Source organism: Spermophilus citellus (genome assembly GCF_964194105.1).
Source record: "Spermophilus citellus genome assembly, chromosome: 10".
NCBI lineage: Eukaryota > Metazoa > Chordata > Mammalia > Rodentia > Sciuridae > Spermophilus > Spermophilus citellus.
The window spans coordinates 134,042,326-134,062,561 of NC_138197.1; the positions used below are offsets into that span (position 1 = coordinate 134,042,326).

At 53.9% G+C, this 20,236-nt stretch overlaps 1 protein-coding gene across 4 annotated transcripts; it reads left to right on the forward strand.

Annotated features, from left to right (window-relative positions):
- Nucleotides 1-78: 78 nt before the first annotated feature.
- Nucleotides 79-18,009, forward strand: TRMU (tRNA mitochondrial 2-thiouridylase). 4 transcript variants are annotated; one of them, XM_081311427.1, is made up of 11 exons: nucleotides 80-238; nucleotides 2,609-2,774; nucleotides 5,634-5,740; nucleotides 9,466-9,588; nucleotides 12,631-12,803; nucleotides 14,172-14,225; nucleotides 14,301-14,367; nucleotides 15,571-15,671; nucleotides 16,874-17,018; nucleotides 17,281-17,363; nucleotides 17,569-18,009. In XM_081311427.1, the coding sequence occupies exons 1-11, from the start codon at nucleotides 157-159 to the stop codon at nucleotides 17,731-17,733; spliced, it is 1,266 nt and encodes a 421-aa protein (XP_081167553.1). In that variant the 5' UTR covers nucleotides 80-156; the 3' UTR covers nucleotides 17,734-18,009. The 4 variants fall into 4 exon arrangements, with proteins under 4 accessions (XP_081167554.1, XP_081167553.1, XP_081167555.1 ...); XM_081311428.1 differs by lacking the exon at nucleotides 17,281-17,363 and having other exon boundaries at nucleotides 79-238; nucleotides 17,569-17,737; XM_081311429.1 differs by lacking the exon at nucleotides 80-238 and having other exon boundaries at nucleotides 2,636-2,774; nucleotides 12,690-12,803.
- Nucleotides 18,010-20,236: the final 2,227 nt, after the last annotated feature.

Below are 20,236 nucleotides of genomic sequence, written 5' to 3' on the forward strand. Positions count from 1 at the left end.
CTAGACGCCGGGCGCGGAGCCGCGGAAGGGCGGAACGCCAGGCGCAGAGCGCGCGTTTCCGGCCGGGCCGCGAGCGCCAACGCCAACGCAGTGGCCAGGGGCGGCTTCCGGCGCGGCGGCTGCCCGGGCGGCGGGCGGCAGTTAGGTGACGGGCTGATGCTGGCGGCGCGGCACGTCGTGTGCGCCCTGTCCGGCGGCGTGGACAGCGCAGTGGCCGCGCTGCTGCTGAGGCGGAGAGGTGAGGCGGCCGTGCGCCCTGCGGCCGGGGACGCCCGGGGCAGCGGGACGGGGTCGCCTCGGGTCAGCAAGCCAGCGCGGGTCGGCGGCGGCCGGCGGCCGCTCTGGAGGCCTGGTGCGGCGTCCACCCGGCCGGACGCGCCTGCGTCCTCTCCCGGCCTCCGCGCGAGCCGGGCAGGTGCTGGGGGTCCTCGGCGGGGCTGGGATGGCCGCCCCCAGCTCGAGGCCTTGCTCGGACGCGCTGGAGCGGCTCGCTGCGAGCCCCTCCGGCGCCGGCACTTGGAATGCGGAGGTGCGTGCGAAGCTCCTGGACGGTGGAACCCGGGGGACTGGGACAGCCCAGCACATGCGAGGTCCTGGAGGTCAGCAGCCGCGCTGCAGGGAAGGCTTGCACTTCACGGGAACCTAGGCAGGCGCCTTACAGGTGGAACATGGAACTGAGAAGGAAGAGGAGTGGCTTTTCTCTCCGCAGAGAACTGCAGGCCTGGGCACTTAGCTGCCCCGCAGAAGCACAGATCGTCCAAGTGCTGGCTTGGTCTGGCCAGAGGAGGGCGGGAGCGTTGAGCCCTGATCTTGGAAGATCATGGAAGTTGTTACACTTACTGGGGACGTTAGGCCAAGTTGAGGAGGCAATTCAGAGTTCTTGAGGGTTTCCAAGGAGGAGCAGGACTAGGTGTTTGAGCGGATGTGGAAAACTGGGGTGATTGCCCAGATCCAACTACTTCAAAAAGATGAACCCTCTGTGTCTAGACCGGGCATCTGCATCTTCTAGCCTTGGATTTTCCTGCGTGGAGTGGGCTGGTGGATGTTGAGAAAAACTATGGTCCTCTCATTTTGGCATTGAGGATTTTCAGTGTTTATCCTGTTGTGTGTGCCCTGGAAAGTCAGGGGGGCCCATCCTCCAGTGTGAGTGGGCCGAGCAGGCAGATGAGGCCACAGGTGGAGTGGAGTTTAAAGCTCCGTGTAGTTTATTCATCCTTTTCAGCTCCCATTATGTGCCAGGCACTGTACAAGAGCTGGGGACACAGGCGTGAACTAGGCAGTCCCTTCCTTGAGCTCCCTGTTTTGGTGAGTGGCAAGGGAACTAACAGCTGGGCCCAGGGTGGCAAATCCTGTGATGGAAGTTGCATCATGCTTCTGGATGCATAGTGAGGGCCTTGTGGGCGTGCATTTTCACTTTGGCAAGGATGTGTCGACAGACCCCTGGTTTGGGAGGTTAGATTTTAGATATGAGTGTCCCCAAAAGTGTCCCCATGTGTGAAACAATGGAAAGAAGATTAGAGATGAAGTGATTGGGTCATGAGAGCCTTAACCTAATCAGTGCATTAAGCTCTTATAGCAGGCAGGTGGGGTGTGGCTGGAGGAGGTGGTCATTGGGCGCATGCCTTTGGGGTTTATATTTTGTCCATGGTGAGGAGAGCCTCTCTGCTTCTTGGTGGCCATGTCCCCAACTGCACCCTCTGCCATGATGTTCTGCCTCACCTTTAGCCCAGAGCAATGGAGACAACCATCTATGGACTGAGACCTCTGAAACCATGAGCCCTCAATTAAAGTTTTCCTCCATCAGTTGTTCTTGTTAAGTCTTTTGGTTACAGCAAAGAAAAAGCTAAAACAGGGATACTATCTTAAGCCTTTTTTAACACAAATACCCTGTCTTTCCTTATATTCAGCCTTTCAAAAGAAACATTGCTCAATACAGGGTAGGCAGCTGGATAGTTACTAAGATGGTGTGAGGCTAATGTCAACCTTTCTGATATTTGACATGAGGTATATAGGTAGTAAAACCCTTATAATAAAATGCCCAGGTTATTTATTTAGTTTAGTTTAGTTTTTGGTGCTGGGGATTGAATTCAGGCCTCATGCATGCTAAGCATGAGTTCTATCATTAAGCTATGCCTTATATAAAGGCATATATTTTGGGTGCATAAAATATCCAGAATTTTACTTGTCTTTATATCTGGTAACTTAGAATTTAAGCCTAAATTAGTAGCTGGAAATAACTTTTGAAATGAGCTTACTTTTCCAATAACTGAATGACAGTTTATATTTGCAGTGAAAAATTTGAGTGCCACATGACCTTTGGATCCTTGAGCACAAATTTGCTAAGTCCCTCCTATGAGCTAGGTGCCATGCCTCTACATGGGTGGAGACAAAGATAAAGAGAAAATCCCATCTTGAGCACCTGGGCACTCAGGCAGCCAATCTCAGTCCCTAATGTGTTGTGACGAGGGGCTTTTACAAAGTGAGCGAGCGTTGGAGTAAACCCAAGTCCTCATGGGAAGCTCAGCCAGCTCGGGCCACATTGTGCTGGGAGCTTTTTTATCCAAGGTTGATCTGTACATTCTCCAAGTGACCTTCTTCCCTCGCCCAGGTTACCAGGTAACAGGGGTGTTCATGAAGAACTGGGACTCACTGGATGAACATGGCGTGTGTGCTGCTGACCGGGACTGCGAGGATGCTTACAGGGTCTGCCAGGTCTTAGACATCCCTTTCCACCAGGTGTCCTATGTGAAGGAGTATTGGAATGAAGTGTTCAGGTGAGTTCAGCATGTAGCACACAGAGTCTTCCCGGTCCCTGTGGACCCTCTACCACTGGCGGCCAGACACAAGGGTGTGCACTGCAGGACCCACGTTAGCCATGATGCTGTAGACTGCGGGAGCCCTCAGTTGGCCTTGGGGACCTCTGAACCCCTGCTGCTCTTGTTCTTGTTGTTTTGCCACCCGCCAGAAGTCTCTTTAAAGCCTGAGTGAACCTTGACATGTTTCTGCTGCTGAGTTGGGATGAGGGGAGGCTGGGCTCGTCCTGGAAGGTGCTGTCATGTGTCCTGACCGCCCAGTAGTTGGGAGGCTCAGGGGAGAGTCACGTGACAGACTGCCCTGTGCCTTGTGGAAACAGGGAAGAAAAGGCAGAAACTTTATAAAATCTGATACAGTCCCAGCGGTGATTGCTTACTGCATCCTCAGGACTGTGCTACCTCTGGGAACGTTGTATACCAGGCCTTGTTGTGGGGACTTTGCAATCCAGTTGGGAGATGTTGTCCTTAGTGAGGAGTGGCATGTCGGAAAGTGCCCAGGTTGGGAGGAGGGAAGTCTACTGTGTGGAGTGGGTCAGGAAGGCATCGTGGAGGAGGCTTGAAAACAACCAAGTAGAGAAGACACCATGTGGGCACCAAAGCAGCAGTGAAGGGACAGAGGAGGCCCAGCTTGGCTCAGGAGCATTGCACGTTTGGCTCCTCCTGGCGGCTAGTCTGTGGTGAAGTCTGATGATGCTCAGTGCCAGGTAGCCATCAGTGGCATCCGAGATAGGCCACATGTACAGTGTGGGTTGCCCTTGCCTGAGTGGGCTTCAGTCTTGATTCTGCCGCTTGGGCAACCGTGGGCAATTTACTTGATTGTTCTAAGCCTCAGTTTTCTCATGTTAAAATAAGGACAATGCTAATACCTCCAAGGGGTATTAAGTGAGATTATATACAAAGTTCTAGCACAGTACGTTTTCATTGTTCAGCGAGTACACAGCCAAGTCTAGGATAAATTATGGAAGACCAGAGGCAGAGCAGCTAAGGAATTACTGCCCCTAAAATCTCCCACACATGATGTGGGAGAGGAGAGTGAAGGCTGGCTGCTCAGAGCCCATCTGCTGGACAGCAGATGCAGGCCAGCACAGCACTGGGCACTTGCTAAACAACTGGAACCTGGGTTGGTTCTGATCAAGGGCTTCTTAGGGTCTTTGGGAAGCAGTGTGATGAATGGCGCCTGGAGGAGGCCAGGGGGAGGAGGAGCCAGTGCTGGGTTCAGATCAAGTCCACATGGGCTGGACACTGACTAGAGTTCCTGAGTCCTTGGGGTCTCAGGTGATGGCAAGAAGCCCAGGTGAGTCTGAACTTCTTCCTGCAGTGCTGCATTTCACAGCATCTACATGTGGTTTTGCAGGCTAGCTGACCTCTAACAGGCCAGATAGGCGTAGTGGGTGCTGCAGCAGATTGAGAGCAGAGCTGGGATTGAAGCCCCGCTGTCCAGGCCAGTGTGCACCTCTGTATCTCCAGGTGCCTCACTGACCCTAGGGTGCTGCTCACTAGGGACTGACATGGCCCCATGAGAGTATCTGTGCACCCACCTCTGAGCTCCCCTCCAGCAGTGGCCAGGCTGCCCTCTGCCTCGCTGCTCTGGGGTAGCCAAAACTGTGCTCGTTGAGCTTTGTTCTGAAAACACTCTCAAGCTTAGTAATTTCTTCTGATTTCTTTGGTTCAAAGACCCACTTGGCCTGGGGAGGGTCTAAGTAAGTCGTTCTTTAATCCCCTTCTCCTTCTGGCCGCACAGGGGTGAGGTCTCTTTCCCATGGAAGAGCTGCCTCCCTCCATTGCTTTTGTTAGTGTCCCTGATGTGCCTCCCTCCTCTTTCAGGAAATGGTCAAATGTTAAACTTTTTCAACATTTAAACTCAGTGTCTGTGAAATAGGAAGTTTATTGGGTTTGTGAACATACAGAGAGACGTGCATCTGGGTAATTTACAATTTAATGAACTTCTTCACAACTTTCAACGATTAGAAACAGTAGAAAGAGTGTAATAATATCAAGTATTATTGCAAATCTGGAACCAGATCAGTTTTATAACACTGAGGGGGCAGGTAGAAAAGTTAGACCTTGACTGCTGCTGTCGGTGATGCACAGGTGACCTGTGATCCCATGCAGGTCACTCTGTCTTCATAATGCATCCTTTTTGGTAAGTATCATTTTTTAAGCCTATTAGGTTAAATGAGGAAATTATCACACATACTAAAAATATACCCTATTATAAACTTCTGAAATAGGCATGGAGTGACTTCTGAGACTGGCATTCTTTCCATGTCTGCTGGATGATGCCTGGGCAGTCTGTTAGGATGGAAATTCACCAGATTAGGACAACTGGATGCGCTTCAGCACCCAGGAGTTTCCTAGTCCTCTGAAAGGTTTCCGTGGCATATTTGTCCAGTGACTTGGGTCCCCAGCCTGGGATTGCAGAATCGAGCATCGAGTTCTGTAACTCTCAAGATCTCATTCCTGCTGTGACTCACATGTCCTGTGTTGGAGGGGTACTGGAGAGCAGGAGTGCAGCGCCTTGTCTCCCCATCCCTGGCTCTGCAGGAGGCAGGTGGCACCTGAGCCACAGCAGCAGGGACACACCTGTTCTTCATCTAGGCTTGTCAGTCATCACAGCATCAGATGGCAAGTGCAGGGGCTCCGAACAAACTTTGGATGAAAACACAGGAAGTGTTTTGGTACCAAAGCTCCCTGTTGAAGAAAGTTCCTGTGTGGGTAGGGCAAGGACAAAGTCCACACTAAATTATTGACTCTGCTGTTTTGTTTTGTTTTTAAGAATTATTTTGCTCTTAGAGCTCAAATGCTTTTCTTTTATTCCAGTGATTTTTTGAATGAGTATGAAAGAGGAAGGACTCCTAACCCCGACATAATCTGCAACAAGCATATCAAGTTCAGCTGCTTTTTCCGTTATGCTGTGGATAATCTTGGTAAGAAATATGGGATTTTTCCATTTGTTATAAGATTTTCATAGGTAAGCCAGGCTCAGTGGTACATGCCTGTAGTCCAGCAGCTCGGGAGGCTGAGACGGGAGGTTTGTGAGTTCAAAGCCAGCCTCAGCAATTTAGTGAGGCCCTGTCTCTAAATAAAATATGAAAAAGGGCTGGGGATGTGGCTCAGTGGTTGAAGGCCCCTGGACTCAATCCCTGGTTTGAAAAAAAAAAAAAAAAAGATTTTTCAGAGCTAAGACAGAAGCCAAAACCTATGAGCAGTTTCATTTTCTAGGAGGAAAAGAAGCAGGGAAACTGAAGCTGTGCTGTATCTCACTGAGTGAGAAGGAGGTTTCTGGTGAGGTGCACATGATGGGAGGACAGGGCATTTCCCATGGCCACTCACACATGAGGACAGGCTGCCGACATCCCAAGGAAAGGTGTATTCGGTTCCTGGCCAAAGGGCTGGAAGGTGACAGTGCCTCAGGGGAGGAGGAGATTCTTGTGAGTCATAATTGATGACAGTGGATCATCAGCCACCTTGATGAGGTATCATCAGAAAGAAAAGGCCGTGAAAAACGCCAGTAGGTGAGCCTGTACATGTGTCCAGAGGCTTTGAACCTCGGGAAGATGCCGAAGACGACAGAGCTATTAAAAAAAAGGTTGGCCCGGAAAGAAGAGCACAAGAGAGCACCAGGCCTAGTGCCCTGGGGCCTGTGTGCCATTGCACCATGCTGGCACAGGGAAGACTCCTTGAACCAGGATCCAAAGCAGTGCAGAGAGTGCCACCCATAGAGGATACCCAGCCTTTCCAATGAAGTTGTCTCTAGGTCCAGCTGAGCTGTGACTACGTGGCCTGCAGAACTTACAGGCCCTGATCCTACATGGCTCCCTGTTGCAGTGTCTCCTCCTACCTAGGGCCATGCACCCCACCTGAAGCTCAGTTCTGCTCAAGGCAGCTCTGGTTCTAGATGCGAGTGTACTTAGGGGGAGCTTCTGGAGCCCAAATTCATGGCTCAGGAAACTTGGGTTTAGTCATCCCTCTCCATAGTCCTACTGAGACCTTTGCTCTTGCTTCCAAAAGGGAGGCTGTGCTTTTTCCTGAGGATGGGCCCGTGTTCTGCCTGACTCTGGTCCTCGGCCCCTGTTCTTCTATGGGTTTGAAGCCATCTTACCAATCTATGCTGGAAGCCCACTCCTGCTGCCAGCTGATGACTACCCTGTGCATTGAATCTGCAGATTCTCTCTGTTCCTGAATCTCCCCTTCTTGATTCTGTCTGTGTATTTGACACTCGTCCCATTTGTTGGGACTTCTTGGTGCTGAATCACTTAGAAGTCCTTTTGGTAGCTACCTGTTCCTGTCCTCTTCCTTAGGGTCACCATCATGATCTTCTGCAGTTCTCAGTCTGCTCTGCCTCACTGACGCTTGCCTGCCTGCCTGCATGGCCTCGAAACAGGGCAGGGGTAATCGTGTGCCCCTGTTCAGTAGCATCAGCACTTTTAGCAGTGACATGGATAAGGATCAAGTAGCTCTCAGATGCAAGGTGTCAGTGACCTAAGGCTGAGTCGATGGTAATGAAAAGTTGACTTGCCACATTAGGAGTTAAAAGAAAAGGCAACAAAGAGAGAAACCAAGAAGTCCTAAATATGAAGGCCGGACTCACCAAAAGCATGGCACGCGGTGGATGTGGGTGCAGTTTGCTGACAAGGCTCAGTGAGCAGTCCTGGCACCAGGCGGGGAAGAGCTGGCTTGGTCACCACTTGCAAGCAGTCCTGGCACCAGGCGGGGAAGAGCTGGCTTGGTCACCACTCGCATGCAGAAGATCCTAGGTCTTAGTTGCTTCCAGTTGACGAACACAACAGAGTCTGTTGTCCAAGCCAGTGTAGACTGAGCTGGTGGGGCAGGGAGAAGAGGCCTCCACAGTCTGCCCTGGTCAGGTCCCACCTGCTATCTAGGAAAAATGACATGCTGATAGAGTGTGGGCTGATTTTCATTCCCTGTGTGTGTGGAAATGTCCTCTGATGAACTCTTGAGATCACTCGGGTGACCACAGCAGTGGTCAAGTGGATGCTCATGAGGATTGAGGATTGTATTCCTTGTGTGGCATTCAGAGAGCAGGGCTGGCATTCACAGAGAGAGGTTTCTCTGGGAGCAGGTGTGACGGCGAGCTCCCTGGGCAGAGTGCTCTAGAGCCCTGTGTGTGTTGCTTGGCTTACTTTGGAAGGAGCTCCTTCAGTGCCCACTTCCATGTCAGAATTAACTGCACAGACAGCATAACGGGAAAGAAACACGAGAAGCCTTCTGACATGTTAGGGCTTCTCCCAGAAGAACCCTGTGGGTCTTGGCTGTATAAGTGGTTCTTCTTGAAGGATGCAAGATTCCAAGTGGGTTTTTATTTTTATTTTTTATTTTTATTTATTTATTTTTTTAATTTAAAAAAATTTTAAATTTTTTTATTTTTAAAAATTTTTATTTTTAAATTTTTAAATTTCTTAAATTTAATTTAATTTATTTATTAATTAATTTATTTATTTTACCAAGTGGGTTTTTCTCTTTTGGAAGATGAAGTCAAGATGTAATGTATGCTCCTAAAGGTCCTTTCCCAGTAGTTCATGTGCATCAGGCAGCTGTCAGCCTCCTGAGTCACCTTGAGCTTAGCACGGAGTGTTCTGGCTGCTCAGGGTGGAATCAGGTTCGCTGCACCCCCTGGCATGAAGCCTCGCGATACTGAAGAGTTAGAATTTCCACACAGTGAAAGGGTCAGCACTAAAGTCTACTTTGGTAGTTTCTGTTGACTTTTTTGCATTATGTAGACAGAAGAAATTGAATATGTTGTACGGTCCATCGCAGTGACAATAATTACTTATGTTTATTAAAGAAAATTTAAGATGACTGAAGAAAGAGGGGAAGTGCTATCCAGACTTCACTCCCACAGTGAAGGGAGCAAACCTGTGGTGCTTCATCTTTTTCTGTTCTTCAGGAATTACAGGTTGTAGTATATCATATACCCTTCTGTTTCACAGTGTCATGGGCATTCTCTTTGTCTCCATCTGTAAGTGCCACTGCACTACAGCTGAGGCATCATCCTCCTGGTGCTGAACACTTTTTAAGGAATTGAAAGGTGTTATTTTCGGGGGGATTGTTTTTTGAGGTGCTACAGATCGAAATTGATGCACTTTACTATGAGCTACACCCCCAGCCCTGTTTTAGATTTTTAATTGAGACAGGGTCACTAAGTTGCTGAGACTGGCCTTGAACTTGCAGTCCTTCCACAGCTTCCTGAGTAACTGGGGTCACAGGTGTGTCACCATGCAGCTGAAATGAACTTTTTGAGTTTAAATCTGTGTATGTGGGATTATTTCCTTAAACTAGAATGAATGACTCGACACTTTTGAAAGGCTCTTGAAGACATATTATCAGTGTGTGGCAAGGTTGATCAGCAGCCCACTTGGCCCAGTCCCCGCAGGCCGCCGCATAGGACTGTGGGTCTTCATGCTTCTTTCATCACCTTGGCTCATGTTGACAGAGGCCAGTGAATTGGAGTCTCACCTGTGTTTGAAAACACATCCTTGTGGATGTGTTTTTTTTAAATACAGTTATTTTTATTGTATTTATTTTTATGTGGTGCTGAGGATGGAACCCAGTGCCTCCCACATGCTAGGTGAGCGCTCCACCACTGAGCCCCAGCCCCAGCCCACTTCCTTGTGTTTTTAAAACTTCCCAGGAGCAGATGCTGTTGCCACAGGCCACTACGCAAGAACTTCACTGGAGGATGAAGAAGTCTTTCAGCAGAAGCATATTAAGAGGCCAGAAGGGCTTTTCAGAAATCGATTTGAAGTTAGAAATCGTAAGTTCATGTGCCCAGGCCAGAACTTAATTCTTTGTGAAAAAAGTAAAATATTTTGAAGAATGTCAGGAGTTGGGTCTGAGCATGCCGCCATCTGGCTCTCTCTGCGCTCTAAATTAACTGGTTGGTTTTGGGTTCACATTTGAAAAGGTGTAGTTGCCAACAGGGTCACTTCCCCAGGGGCCAGTAAGAGATATCCCAAACAGGTGGCAGAGCAAGGCCTAGGGGAATTAAATTAGAAACTTAGCATCCAATTCTAGACATTGTATGTGGGTCATTTGCATATTCTAGAGTTGGGGGGGGACATTTGACTTTAGTCATGAGGTGCTGCGTTTTAACCAACTGAAGCTTTCTTTGTATCAGGGTTTGCAGCTCAAGACTGGGTGTGACCCAAGTTCAGGGAGCAGGCACCTCGGGCAGGTCTGGGGCCAGCTTGAGCCTGTGCACAATGTGTGTTCAGAGTGGTTTATAAATGTCAGGGAAAAAAGTTTCACTTTTGGGGAAAGTCAGGAGCCAGACAGAGCAGGAAGCCTCTGGCTTTTCGTGCCATGCGTTCATTTATGTTAGAAAAGGGGAGTTCATCTCACTGTCAAGTAAAACACGGGGCTTGGGCTCGCTTCTACAAGGACTTTGGGCTGCGGGCAGTGGTTGGAGGTCAGCATTTCTCCATGTCCGGCAGCCAGCAGCCTACCCCCAGGCACCTGGCTGTCTCTTAGTTCAGCTTTGGTTCCCACCACCCCCTGCATGGGGATTGGGGACCTCAGGAAGAGGGAACACTTTCTACTTTGTGCCTCCTCGAAGTCTGATGAGGTACACCTCTTTTCCCGTATGAGGAATCTGAGGCGTGGTCAAGTCATTGACCGGGCACGCCAGGTGCAGAGCCTGCTCACTCATCCCTGTCCCGTCTGCTGTGCCAGCCATGGAGCCCGTTTTGACAGCAGCAGTGACCAGCAGCAGTCCTGTGCGCTGTGTCTTGGGCGCCAGAGCCTGCTGCAGGGGCTGTCCGACCTGTTTGTTTTCCTTCCTTTCTCGAAGCAGAGGTACTCGGCAGCCTTGCTACCCCTGCCCCGATGGGAAAGCCTGGGCCTTTGTTGGGAGGGATGGGAGGCCTCTGTGTTACCTCAGCAGCTGTGTCCACCTGTGGGGCCTCTGTCCCCTTGGCACCCTGGTTCTTACCTACTGGATTCCCACTCCTGGGCACGCTCACCTCGAAAGCCCCAACCCCGGAGCGCGTGACGGAGGCACAGCCTGCTGACTGGGAGCTCCCAGTGGGACTCGCCATCTGTGGATTCCTGGGACCCACAGCTGGGTCATTTCCGGAGCTGAACACACAGGCCTGCATGTCCCCTAGAGAGTCCCTGGCCCTCGTCCAGGCTGTGCTCACTTTAGGCCTCTGCCAAGAGCGTCGGTACACTATTGGGTCTGCCCAGTAATGCTGCCAAGTCTGTTTTCATTGTGTGTGAGGCTTGCCAAGACTTTAGTTCTCTTATTTAGTGGTCCTGGCCTGGCCCCGGTCCTAGGGAGTGACAGATGGAGGCAGGTGAGAGCCCTGGCCATAGCGCTGGGCTGGCCTGTTCCTCCTGTGCACGCAGTGCGAGCCCAGCTGCTCCCATCCTGCTCCTCTGCAGGAGCCATAGGGTTGCCAGCTTCCTTCCTATGAAAGCACAGGTGTTTAGTTTAAAGTAACTCAGAACTAAGAAAATCTTAATCCCTCCCAGTAACTGGAGGGAGGCCTTTGCACTCAAAATATCTGACAGAATTTCGTTCTGAAACAATAAGAAATTGAGAAATGACTCTGCCCCCGTCTGGCAGTGGGGCAGGTTGTGTTTGGGCTGGTTGTGGTGTTCGGTGCTCACGGTGGTGACAGAGGTCGGGAGACGGCTGTTTCTGGTCTGCCTTCTCCGCTGTGTCACTCTGGGACAGAAGCAGAGGCTTCAGTTTTGTGGACATTGGTCTCTTCGACTGTTACATGGGGACGGTTCTACCGCAGGCTGATGTGTGATTGGCGGGTGGGGATGTGAGCCACACGGATGCCACACTGCCTACACCACTGCGCTGACAGAAAGCCTGCATGGTTTGGGAGGTGCGTATCTGTCATCCCAGCTGCTTGGGAGGCTGAGGCAGGAGGATTGCGAGTTCAAAGCCAGTCTCTGCAACTTACCAAAGCCTTAGCAACTTAGCAAGACCCTGTCTTAAAATAAAAAATAAAAAGGGCTGGGGATGCGGCTCAGTGGTTAAGTGCCCCTGGGGTCAATCCCCAGTACCCCCCCCAATAAATAAATAAATAAACAAACAAACAAATAAATAAATAAACAAACAAATAAATAAAGCCTACAGTGTTGCTGAAGCCTATCGTGTGCATGGCAAGCTCTGCCTGTAACCTGGGGTGTTGCTGAGAGGGTGAGAGGAGAGTGAGGTCATTGTTCTGATGAGTTCCATGGGTTGGGTGCCTGGGTGGAATGGGCAGTCGGCAACTCCCCTGCTGGAGGGCCAGGGTCACTCATGCCTTTGCACAGCTGCTGAAGTGCTAGCGCTGTTCCTTACGGTGAAATGGAGCATGTTTGGGAAACAACACAGCAGCTGTGAGGTCAGTGTGGCCTCCAGACAGGGCCCTTGAGCAGGAAGCGGGTGTGGCCCAGGAGCGCCCTGCGCTGTCCCACCAGGCACCAGGGCGGGAAGCCAACCTGCTGTTCTCCTGCCCAGATGCCTGCTCGTGGCTGAACTTATTTGGGGCTTGTGTTTTCCCCTTTTCACTTCGTGGTTTTCAAAGCTGTTTTTTCTTTGGAACTCTACAGTCTAAATTGTGAACTGGAATAAATGTCCCATCATATAAAATCTGCCTGCCCTGTGTTTTCTTACGGTAGATAAATAAGAGGCGAGAGTCCTCCCCACATGTGCCCCGCTGGCAGCTCCCCCAGTGGTCTGCTGTGGGGTCGGCTTCTGCTCCCACCGCCCAGGGACAAGTGAGCAGAAAGATAGGACTAAAGGCAAAGTATCGTCATTTTCATTCCTGCAACATCTTTTGTTCTTTACTCTTGGCAGCGGTAAAACTTCTCCAAGCAGCTGACAGCTTTAAAGACCAGACCTTCTTTCTCAGCCAGGTTTCCCAGGATGCCCTGAGAAGAACCATCTTCCCTCTAGGGGGATTAACGAAGGATTTTGTAAAGAAAATAGCTGCTGAGAATAGACTCCATCATGTGCTCCAGAAGAAAGAGGTAGGTGTGAGAGTTGGCCTCTGACTCGGGCACACCGAGTCCACTGTGGCCACAGCACAGGGTGACGTGGTGGCTGTGGGTTCCCTAACCTGGCCTCCAGCATCAGGCAGAGCCCCTGGGAGCAGGCCTGAGTGCTGCGGTGTGCGGCAGAGGCTGCACCAGCTCCCCTCCCTCCCTGGGCTCTCCGAGTAGGCAGGAGCCCTGCTGCCGTCTGCACACAAAGCTGCCCTTTCACCCTGGCACATCTCATGCTGCTTTTGTGCCAGGCCCTGTGCTGCTAAAGCCTGAGGAGATGGTGATGGGCAAACAGCTCCATTTCTGCCTTGCCCAAGTTTACAGTTGAGAAAGGGAGAGAGATCTGTGAGATGTGTTGTTGTAAACCTAGCGGGCATCTGTGGTGAAAGGGCTGAGATCCTGCGAGGACCTCTGGGGTGCTGGTTAGCCTAGGGGCAGAGGTGCCAAGAAAGGACCCTGGGGAAATCACATGTAACTTCAGGGCAAAGCACAGGTGAGATTAGTGAGAAAAATCCATGTGGAGGGAAGAACTTGTGCAAAGGCCCTGGGTGAGGGGGCCCGTGTGATGGCATGAATGGGGTGAAGCCATTATGCCAGGGGCTCAGTGGTGAGTCGAGGTTGCTGCAGGGTCAGCCTTCTAAGCCCACAGACCCCCGTACTGCTGAGCCTGCCCTCTTCAGGGGTCAGAGGTGCTTCAGCTGTAGCCACTACTCATGCCTGTCTTCTCAGGAACGGGTAGCAGGCATCCTCCCCAGAGAGGACACCCCTTCCCTCTGGCCTTCGCTCCTCTGTTGTTCAGTTTCCAGTAATTGCTCCATGGTGGGAGCGGAGGGCGTTGCTGAGACTCGTGACGCAGGCCGTACCTTCCTGGGCCCATGTTCTGGAGGGACACGAGCCAAAACTTCAATGCTGGCTCCACTTGCCAAGGGAAGCAGCCTCCTTCTGCCTGGCCCTCCCTGTTCCCTCTGCTTGGGCCCCAGCCTTCCTCTAGCTCCAGCCCCGCTCCAGTGTCTCCTGAGGGCTAGACTTAGTTCTCTTTCCCGGGGCAGCTCATGATGTTGTGTAGCACTGGGCAGGCCCTGGGCACATGCAGTGTCTGCATGTAGGGGACCTGGACCCAGCGGCCTGAGACAGACATCCGTGAAGCCCTGAAGCTCTGCTTGCAGGGTGTGCCTGGTGTCTGAGGGCGCTGGAGGAGGCCCTCAGGCCCTGGCCCAGAAGTGTATTTGGTGGGAGGCCAGGGCAGCCCTGGTTTCTCCCTCTTCCTTGCCCAGGCCCTCCTAGCACAGGAGACCTCCTGCCATCTGCTCATCTCCTGCCAACTCCTCATCTGCCACCCTCCTCTCGTTTCAGAGCATGGGCATCTGTTTCGTCGGTAAAAGAAACTTTGAGCATTTCATTCTTCAGGTGAGTGTTCTTTGATAGGTTGTGCGGCTGCTCCAGCCCTGGATCTCCATTAGTAATGAGATGTTTGTCTTCCAGTATTTGCAGCCTCGACCTGGGAAATTTATTTCTATTGAGGACAATACAGTTCTGGGAACACATAAAGGTGAGTTGTAGTCCTGGCTCCTTCCCTAAGCTTCTCCAGCCATGGGTGTGTGCTGGCTCTGGGAACTGGGAACAAGGTGGCTTGGTCCCTTCCACCTTTCCAGGGAGTCCCAGAAGGCCTGGGGGCAGGTTTGGGTAAGTGTGGTGGCCCAGGGCAGTCTGTCTGGGGCTGTGTGCACGTTACCATGGTGTCTCCTCCTGAGCTTTGGATTTGACAAAAAGCTGCCACCTAATGGGGGCTTCAGTCTCCGCTGTGAATCAAGTCCCTGTAGGTAGAGTATGTTTCTCACTGAACAAGGAAAATGTGAAACTGTAGAAACTCCACTCTGCTGAAGGAGTTTGGTCATCATAGCTGGATGTGTGGACAGGGTAAGGTGTCCTCTGGCAGGGGTGCTGCCCACATTTGCTGGCATTCATGGGGCAGGGCCACTGTGACCTGCACTTGGCTGGGCATAGGGGCACAGGTGCTCACGGTCCTGGTGCAGGGATGGACAGTGTGGGCTGATGGGGATGTGCCCTAGGGCAGGATACTGAGGCGAGTCTTGGCCCAGCACAGTCCTGCCCTGGCTGGGAGGACTGGGCCATGCTTTGATGTGGGGAGTCTCTGAATTGTGCTTTGGAGAACCTCCACTTCCTGTGGAGGGAGAGGCACAGCTGAGCAGGGAGCCCGAGAAATGACATTGCCAGGGACAGAGCTGCCATCTCCCGTAGCAGGCAGCTGGAGGCTGGTGTCTTAAATCTGCACCTGGTGTGTGGTGGCAGGTCTCGTCAGGTCACCTCTGACTGCATGCATGCATTCTAGAGGAGGCACAGGAGAGCTGGGGACCTTGAGATGGGTGGAGTGGGATGTGGAGAGAGCTGGTCAGCCCTGAAGCAGGTGGTGCACTCACAGGCCACGCTGGACCTGCCTGTGAAAGCTGCAGGCACGCCAGGGCTTAACAGGCAGGGCCACACCTCAGACATCTCACAGGAGCTGGCCCTGCTCCTCATGCCAGGTGAGAGGTGTGGTCTCTGCCACTGTCATAGTCCTTGTGTCCAGCCTAAGGCTGGCTCTGGAGGCTGGAGGATCATGGCTTTTGAGTGGGCCCTGGTCACTGCAGCCGTGTCTGGGGTCGCCCTGGAGCCACCTGCTGCCTCCACCCGCAGTTGTGCTGCCCCCTCCGCCAGGACCTCCTCCCCAGGCCTCACGAGAACCTGTCTGTAGGTTGGTTCCTGTACACCCTGGGCCAGAGAGCTAAGATCAGCGGCCTGAGGGAGCCCTGGTACGTGGTGGAGAAGGACGCTGCCAAGGGTGACGTGCTCGTGGTGAGTGGGGGGCCAGGAGTAGGGCTCGCCATGGGCACAGGCCTCGCCTGCACTCCGCAGCCTCCTGGGGCTGCCCTGGGCAGAGGGTCCTGGCCTGGTGGGTACTAGGCTCCTGCTGTGTACGGGTCACTCTTCAAGTCACTGCATGCTGCTTAGCGGCTCATCTGATTTTATGAACAAGGAGGACACACAGATAAGTGACTGGCGAAGGTCATGTGGAGAGGAGGAGGAAGCCACGGGGCTGCGGTGGTAGGAGCCCGGGGGTCCTCGTGGGGCAGAAACCAGTGGCTGAGCCAGGACAAGCCAGGCTATCTGCCATGCTGGGCCTTGAGCCATCCCGGCCTTGGCTTGCTGCCCAGGCTGCAGAGCAGAGTTTCTCAAGGGGCATGCATCCCCCACCCCCATGGGGGCCATTGGCAAAGTCTGGAGATGCTTTGGGTTGTCACAGTTTCAGTGTGGGGGCCAGGTCTGCTGGCATCCAGTGGATAAGGCCATGGACATTGCTGAATAGCCTGAGGAGCACAGGACATCCCCCTTGCCTAATAGAAAACTTGCTCTTGCTGTCGTGAATGCTGGGGGCCTTCTCTTGGTGGCAGCTCAAGAGGCCAGGAGACCTCACCTGCCAGCCAAGACACCCCCCTCCAGGAAGAGCTGTGTGTGGGGAGCCTGGCAGGTGGGGGTGGCAGTGAACATTCCCTGGGAGTGGAGGCCTGTGTGGCCCAGTACCTGCTGAGGACCCAAGCCCCTGGATCTGGTGCTCCTGGTCCTGCCCTAGGTGTGGGCATGGCCTACTCCTCGGAGAGCCTCAGGGCCAGACCCTGGTGTGAGCACAGCCCTGGACTTGCTCCAGGCCCTGCTTTCCTTGAAAGGCCAGTGGTGTGACTGGCCGATGTCCCTGGAAACAGAAAACCAGTCCTCATAGAGGTGGAGGGCAGGGCCTGGGCTTCGGGGAGGAGAGTGCAAGGACCTGGGCTCAGGTCTCACCCCCGCCTCTTGTCACCTGCCACATGGCAGGTTCCCTTCCCTCCTGTGCCTTAGCTTCCCCAACTACACAATGGATGATTCAGTGAGACACCAGGGACCAGACCGCTGCCTGTCACCAGTCTGTGCTCCTTAGCTGTTAGGTGCCAGTGAGGTGGGTTTCGGGCTTCCAGGCTGTCTTCTGAGGGCTAGAAGGCGTCACAGCTTTCACTCCTCCGCAGGCCCCCCGCACAGACCACCCAGCCCTCTACCGGGACCTGCTGAGGACCAGCCGTGTGCACTGGATTGCAGAGGAGCCCCCTGCCGCCCTGGTCCGGGATAAGATGATGGAGTGCCACTTCCGATTCCGCCACCAGATGGCGCTAGGTGATTAGGTGGGCGGGGCCAGGGAGGCTTCTTGGAGCTGAGGTCCCTGGGGTCAGACTTGGGCCAGAGCCCCTTGGGCAGGAAAGTCCCTCATGTTGAGACGATGTGATCTTTCAAAACTCCCTTGACCTGTGTTTGCTATAGAGGGGCCTGGGGTGAGGGGGGCCGCGCAGGTGGTATGTTGTCATGCCCTGCCATGTCTGAGGACTGCTGTCCTACCCTGCCCTGGCAGAGGGGTTTCAAGGCCCCTCTCTCCACCCAGTGCCCTGTGTGCTGACCCTCAATCAGGACGGCACCGTGTGGGTGACTGCTGTGAAGGCTGTGCGGGCCCTCGCCCTGGGGCAGGTGAGTCGGGTGCAGGGGCAGGGGGACTGCAGGGACACCCAGCAGGACGGCGGACAGGCACTCGTCATTGCTGTCTGCTGTGGCCACGTGCCTGTGGCTCTGCTCTGGAGAGCTGAAGCACTGACCTGGCAGCCCTCCCTGGGCTCCCGCCCTTTAGCCCCACAGGCCCGAGTCGCACTGCCACATTGAGGCTTCTCTTTTGCAGTTTGCCGTGTTCTACAAGGGGGATGAGTGCCTGGGCAGTGGGAAGATCCTGCGCTTGGGGCCGTCGGCCTACACACTCCAGAAGGGCAGGAGCAGAGCCAGAGTGGCTCCTGAGGGCTCCAGTGAGGGACCCAGCAAAGATCCAGGCCCGTGCCCCACACCCTGACAAAAGCCGAGCCGCAGGAGGACTCCTGTGACAGCAGAGTCTGGGGCTGAGCAGCGTAGGCAGGGCAGGGCAGGGCAGGGCAGTGATGGACTCAGTGCTGCCTGGACCAGGGGCAGCCCCAGGAAGGCCCTTGGTCTTTGTGCTAGAACCAGCAACAGAAGCATCCGATGGCCAGTGGGTCAGGCCCGAGGCCCTGTTCAGTCTCCTTCATGCTCACCCCCTAGGACAGTTGCCCTGGAAGAACACTACAGGGACAGCATTGAATAAAAAGTCCAACTGGGATGAGGAGTCTGACCACTGTGTCCAGGGGCTGGGGGGCCTGGGTGGGCTGTCGCAGGGGCTCATCACTGGCAGCTGATGGAATGGAAGGCAGATGGACAGCAAGGGAAGGGCCCGAGAGATGGCCTGGCCTCCCTCTGGGGCCTGAGCCCTATGCCTTGGGAATGCAGAGAGCCATCCACATTAGGTCTGCTGAAGCCCAGAAGTCCACAGGGGAAGCACACAGAGCCCCTTGCCCTGCAGGGCCCACTTCCAGCAGAACCCGGTGCTTTCCTGGTGAGCATGGCTTTGGGCCGTGGGCTTTAGAAGTCCACGCACAGGGCGTGGGGAGGCAGCACTCGGGCAGTCTTTGGTGTGGCACTCTTATGGGTCACTTTCCTCTCTGGGCTAGGACCTTGGAGAGGCCTGGGGAGGGCCTGGGGGCCGAGGGGGCGGATCGTGAGACAGTGCAGGTGGCTGAGACTTTTTAGGCAAAGAGGAGTGAGGTGAGTCCCAGCGGGGCGAGGACTGGAGAAGTAGCCCAGCACAGGCCCCAGGGCCCCCGGCTGGACACCAGCAGACCCAAGGCCCTGGCTCTGGAGCTGGCACCAACCCCTCAGGGCAGGTGGGACTAGCAGGAACCTGACCAGGCTGCTTCACTATGAAAAGGGTGACATCCGGAGCCAGGCCTCCAGCCGGCCCAGAGCCCAGCATGATCCAGTGCTGATGCAGGGTTCCCCTGAAATCACTGAGCCACAGGCTCGGGGACACCAGTGAAAGACAGGGGACAGATTACAGCCTTAAGGTGACAGAGCTCACACTAGCAAGGTGGAGCAGTGCTCCTCAGGTGCCCCAGGAGGAAAAGGCAAGCGCTGGCAACCGCAGGGCCCAGTGGAGAGAAGGCCAAGTGTGGACAGGAACCAGGAACCTGAAGAACTGCAGGTGACAGTGCTGAAGTAAAGACCAAAGGACACGCTCAGTGATGAGGCGGAAGGACCAGGACGATCAACTCCAGAACGGGAGAGAAACGTGAGCCGTGAAGGAGGCCTGAGGGACGGGTGCACCGGAGGCCGGGCCCCTGTCCCTCCCCGGGCGCCAGGAGAGGAGGGGAGACGGGGCAGGAAAGCAGTCGAAGGAACAGCTCAGTCTTCCCAGCTTTGGTGGCACAGACCGACTCAGGAAACCCAGTGAGACCTGCCACCCGCTTCCCAGGAGGGAGCCTGAGGTGCCCTTCACGCTACCTTGGGGAGGGGAGCAGGGCAGCCCCGCACAGCTGAGGAACAGACTCGGACATCTGAATTTATTGTAGACTCTTCTCATTTGCGTTGTCATTCCAGTGTTTGACATTAATAAATACACGTGTTAAAACCTCCAGTGTCTGATCTCTCAGAGTCTTACTCATGAAAATAGGTTTAAATTTTTCCTGTCTTATAAAATGACTTTGACTTTTTTTTTTGGTAACAATTTTGATCAGATTAAAAACTACACCTCCAGAGGCGACAGGCAGCTGGAGCAGCAGGGACACAACGCCCCTTCCCTCCCCCAGAGGCCTGCGCCAGGTCCCCACGCCCCGCTGGGTGTGGAGGTTGAGGACGTGCACTGCCCGCAGAGAATCGCCTCTCACTGACCAGTGGCTTGTCACACCTGGAAGTAGCTGTGCCCACCACCTGCTTGGGCACCTGATTTGAGATCAGAGGCCATGCTGAAATAAGATGCATCTGAAGGACTCTGGGCCTGCTCCACAGCCCCTCGGGCCGTGCTGTGCCCTGGCTCTCAGGGACAATCACAGGGCTTCGCGTGAGTTTCCAAAAACAGCTTGGTGGTCACTGGAAAGAGTGCTGCAGTTTGTCCCTCTGCACCATTGACCACTTGAAGCAAAATGATGTAACTGGCCAGACACTGGGGATGGCACCCCAGCCTGCCCAGAATCTAAAGGAGCCAGGAAGTTGGCAGGAGGACGTGATGTCCTGGAGACCCTGCAGCTCCTTTGAATTGGGTTGTGTGAATGCTTCGAGATCACACCCGGAACAAGAGTCTGGAACAAAGGAATTCCCTGCCTGTAGTACCAGGCTCCGGGCCCCCTGGGCCTGGAGGGGGCCAGGCATGGGGGTGTGAGATCAGTGCGGCAGCCAGTCCACACTGACCACAGCAGGCCCCCTGAGTGGCGGATCCCAGATGGCTCTGTGGGGCCGCACGGGTCGGGTGAGGAACTGAGGCAGCACGTGCTGTGGGTTCTGGAGGCCAG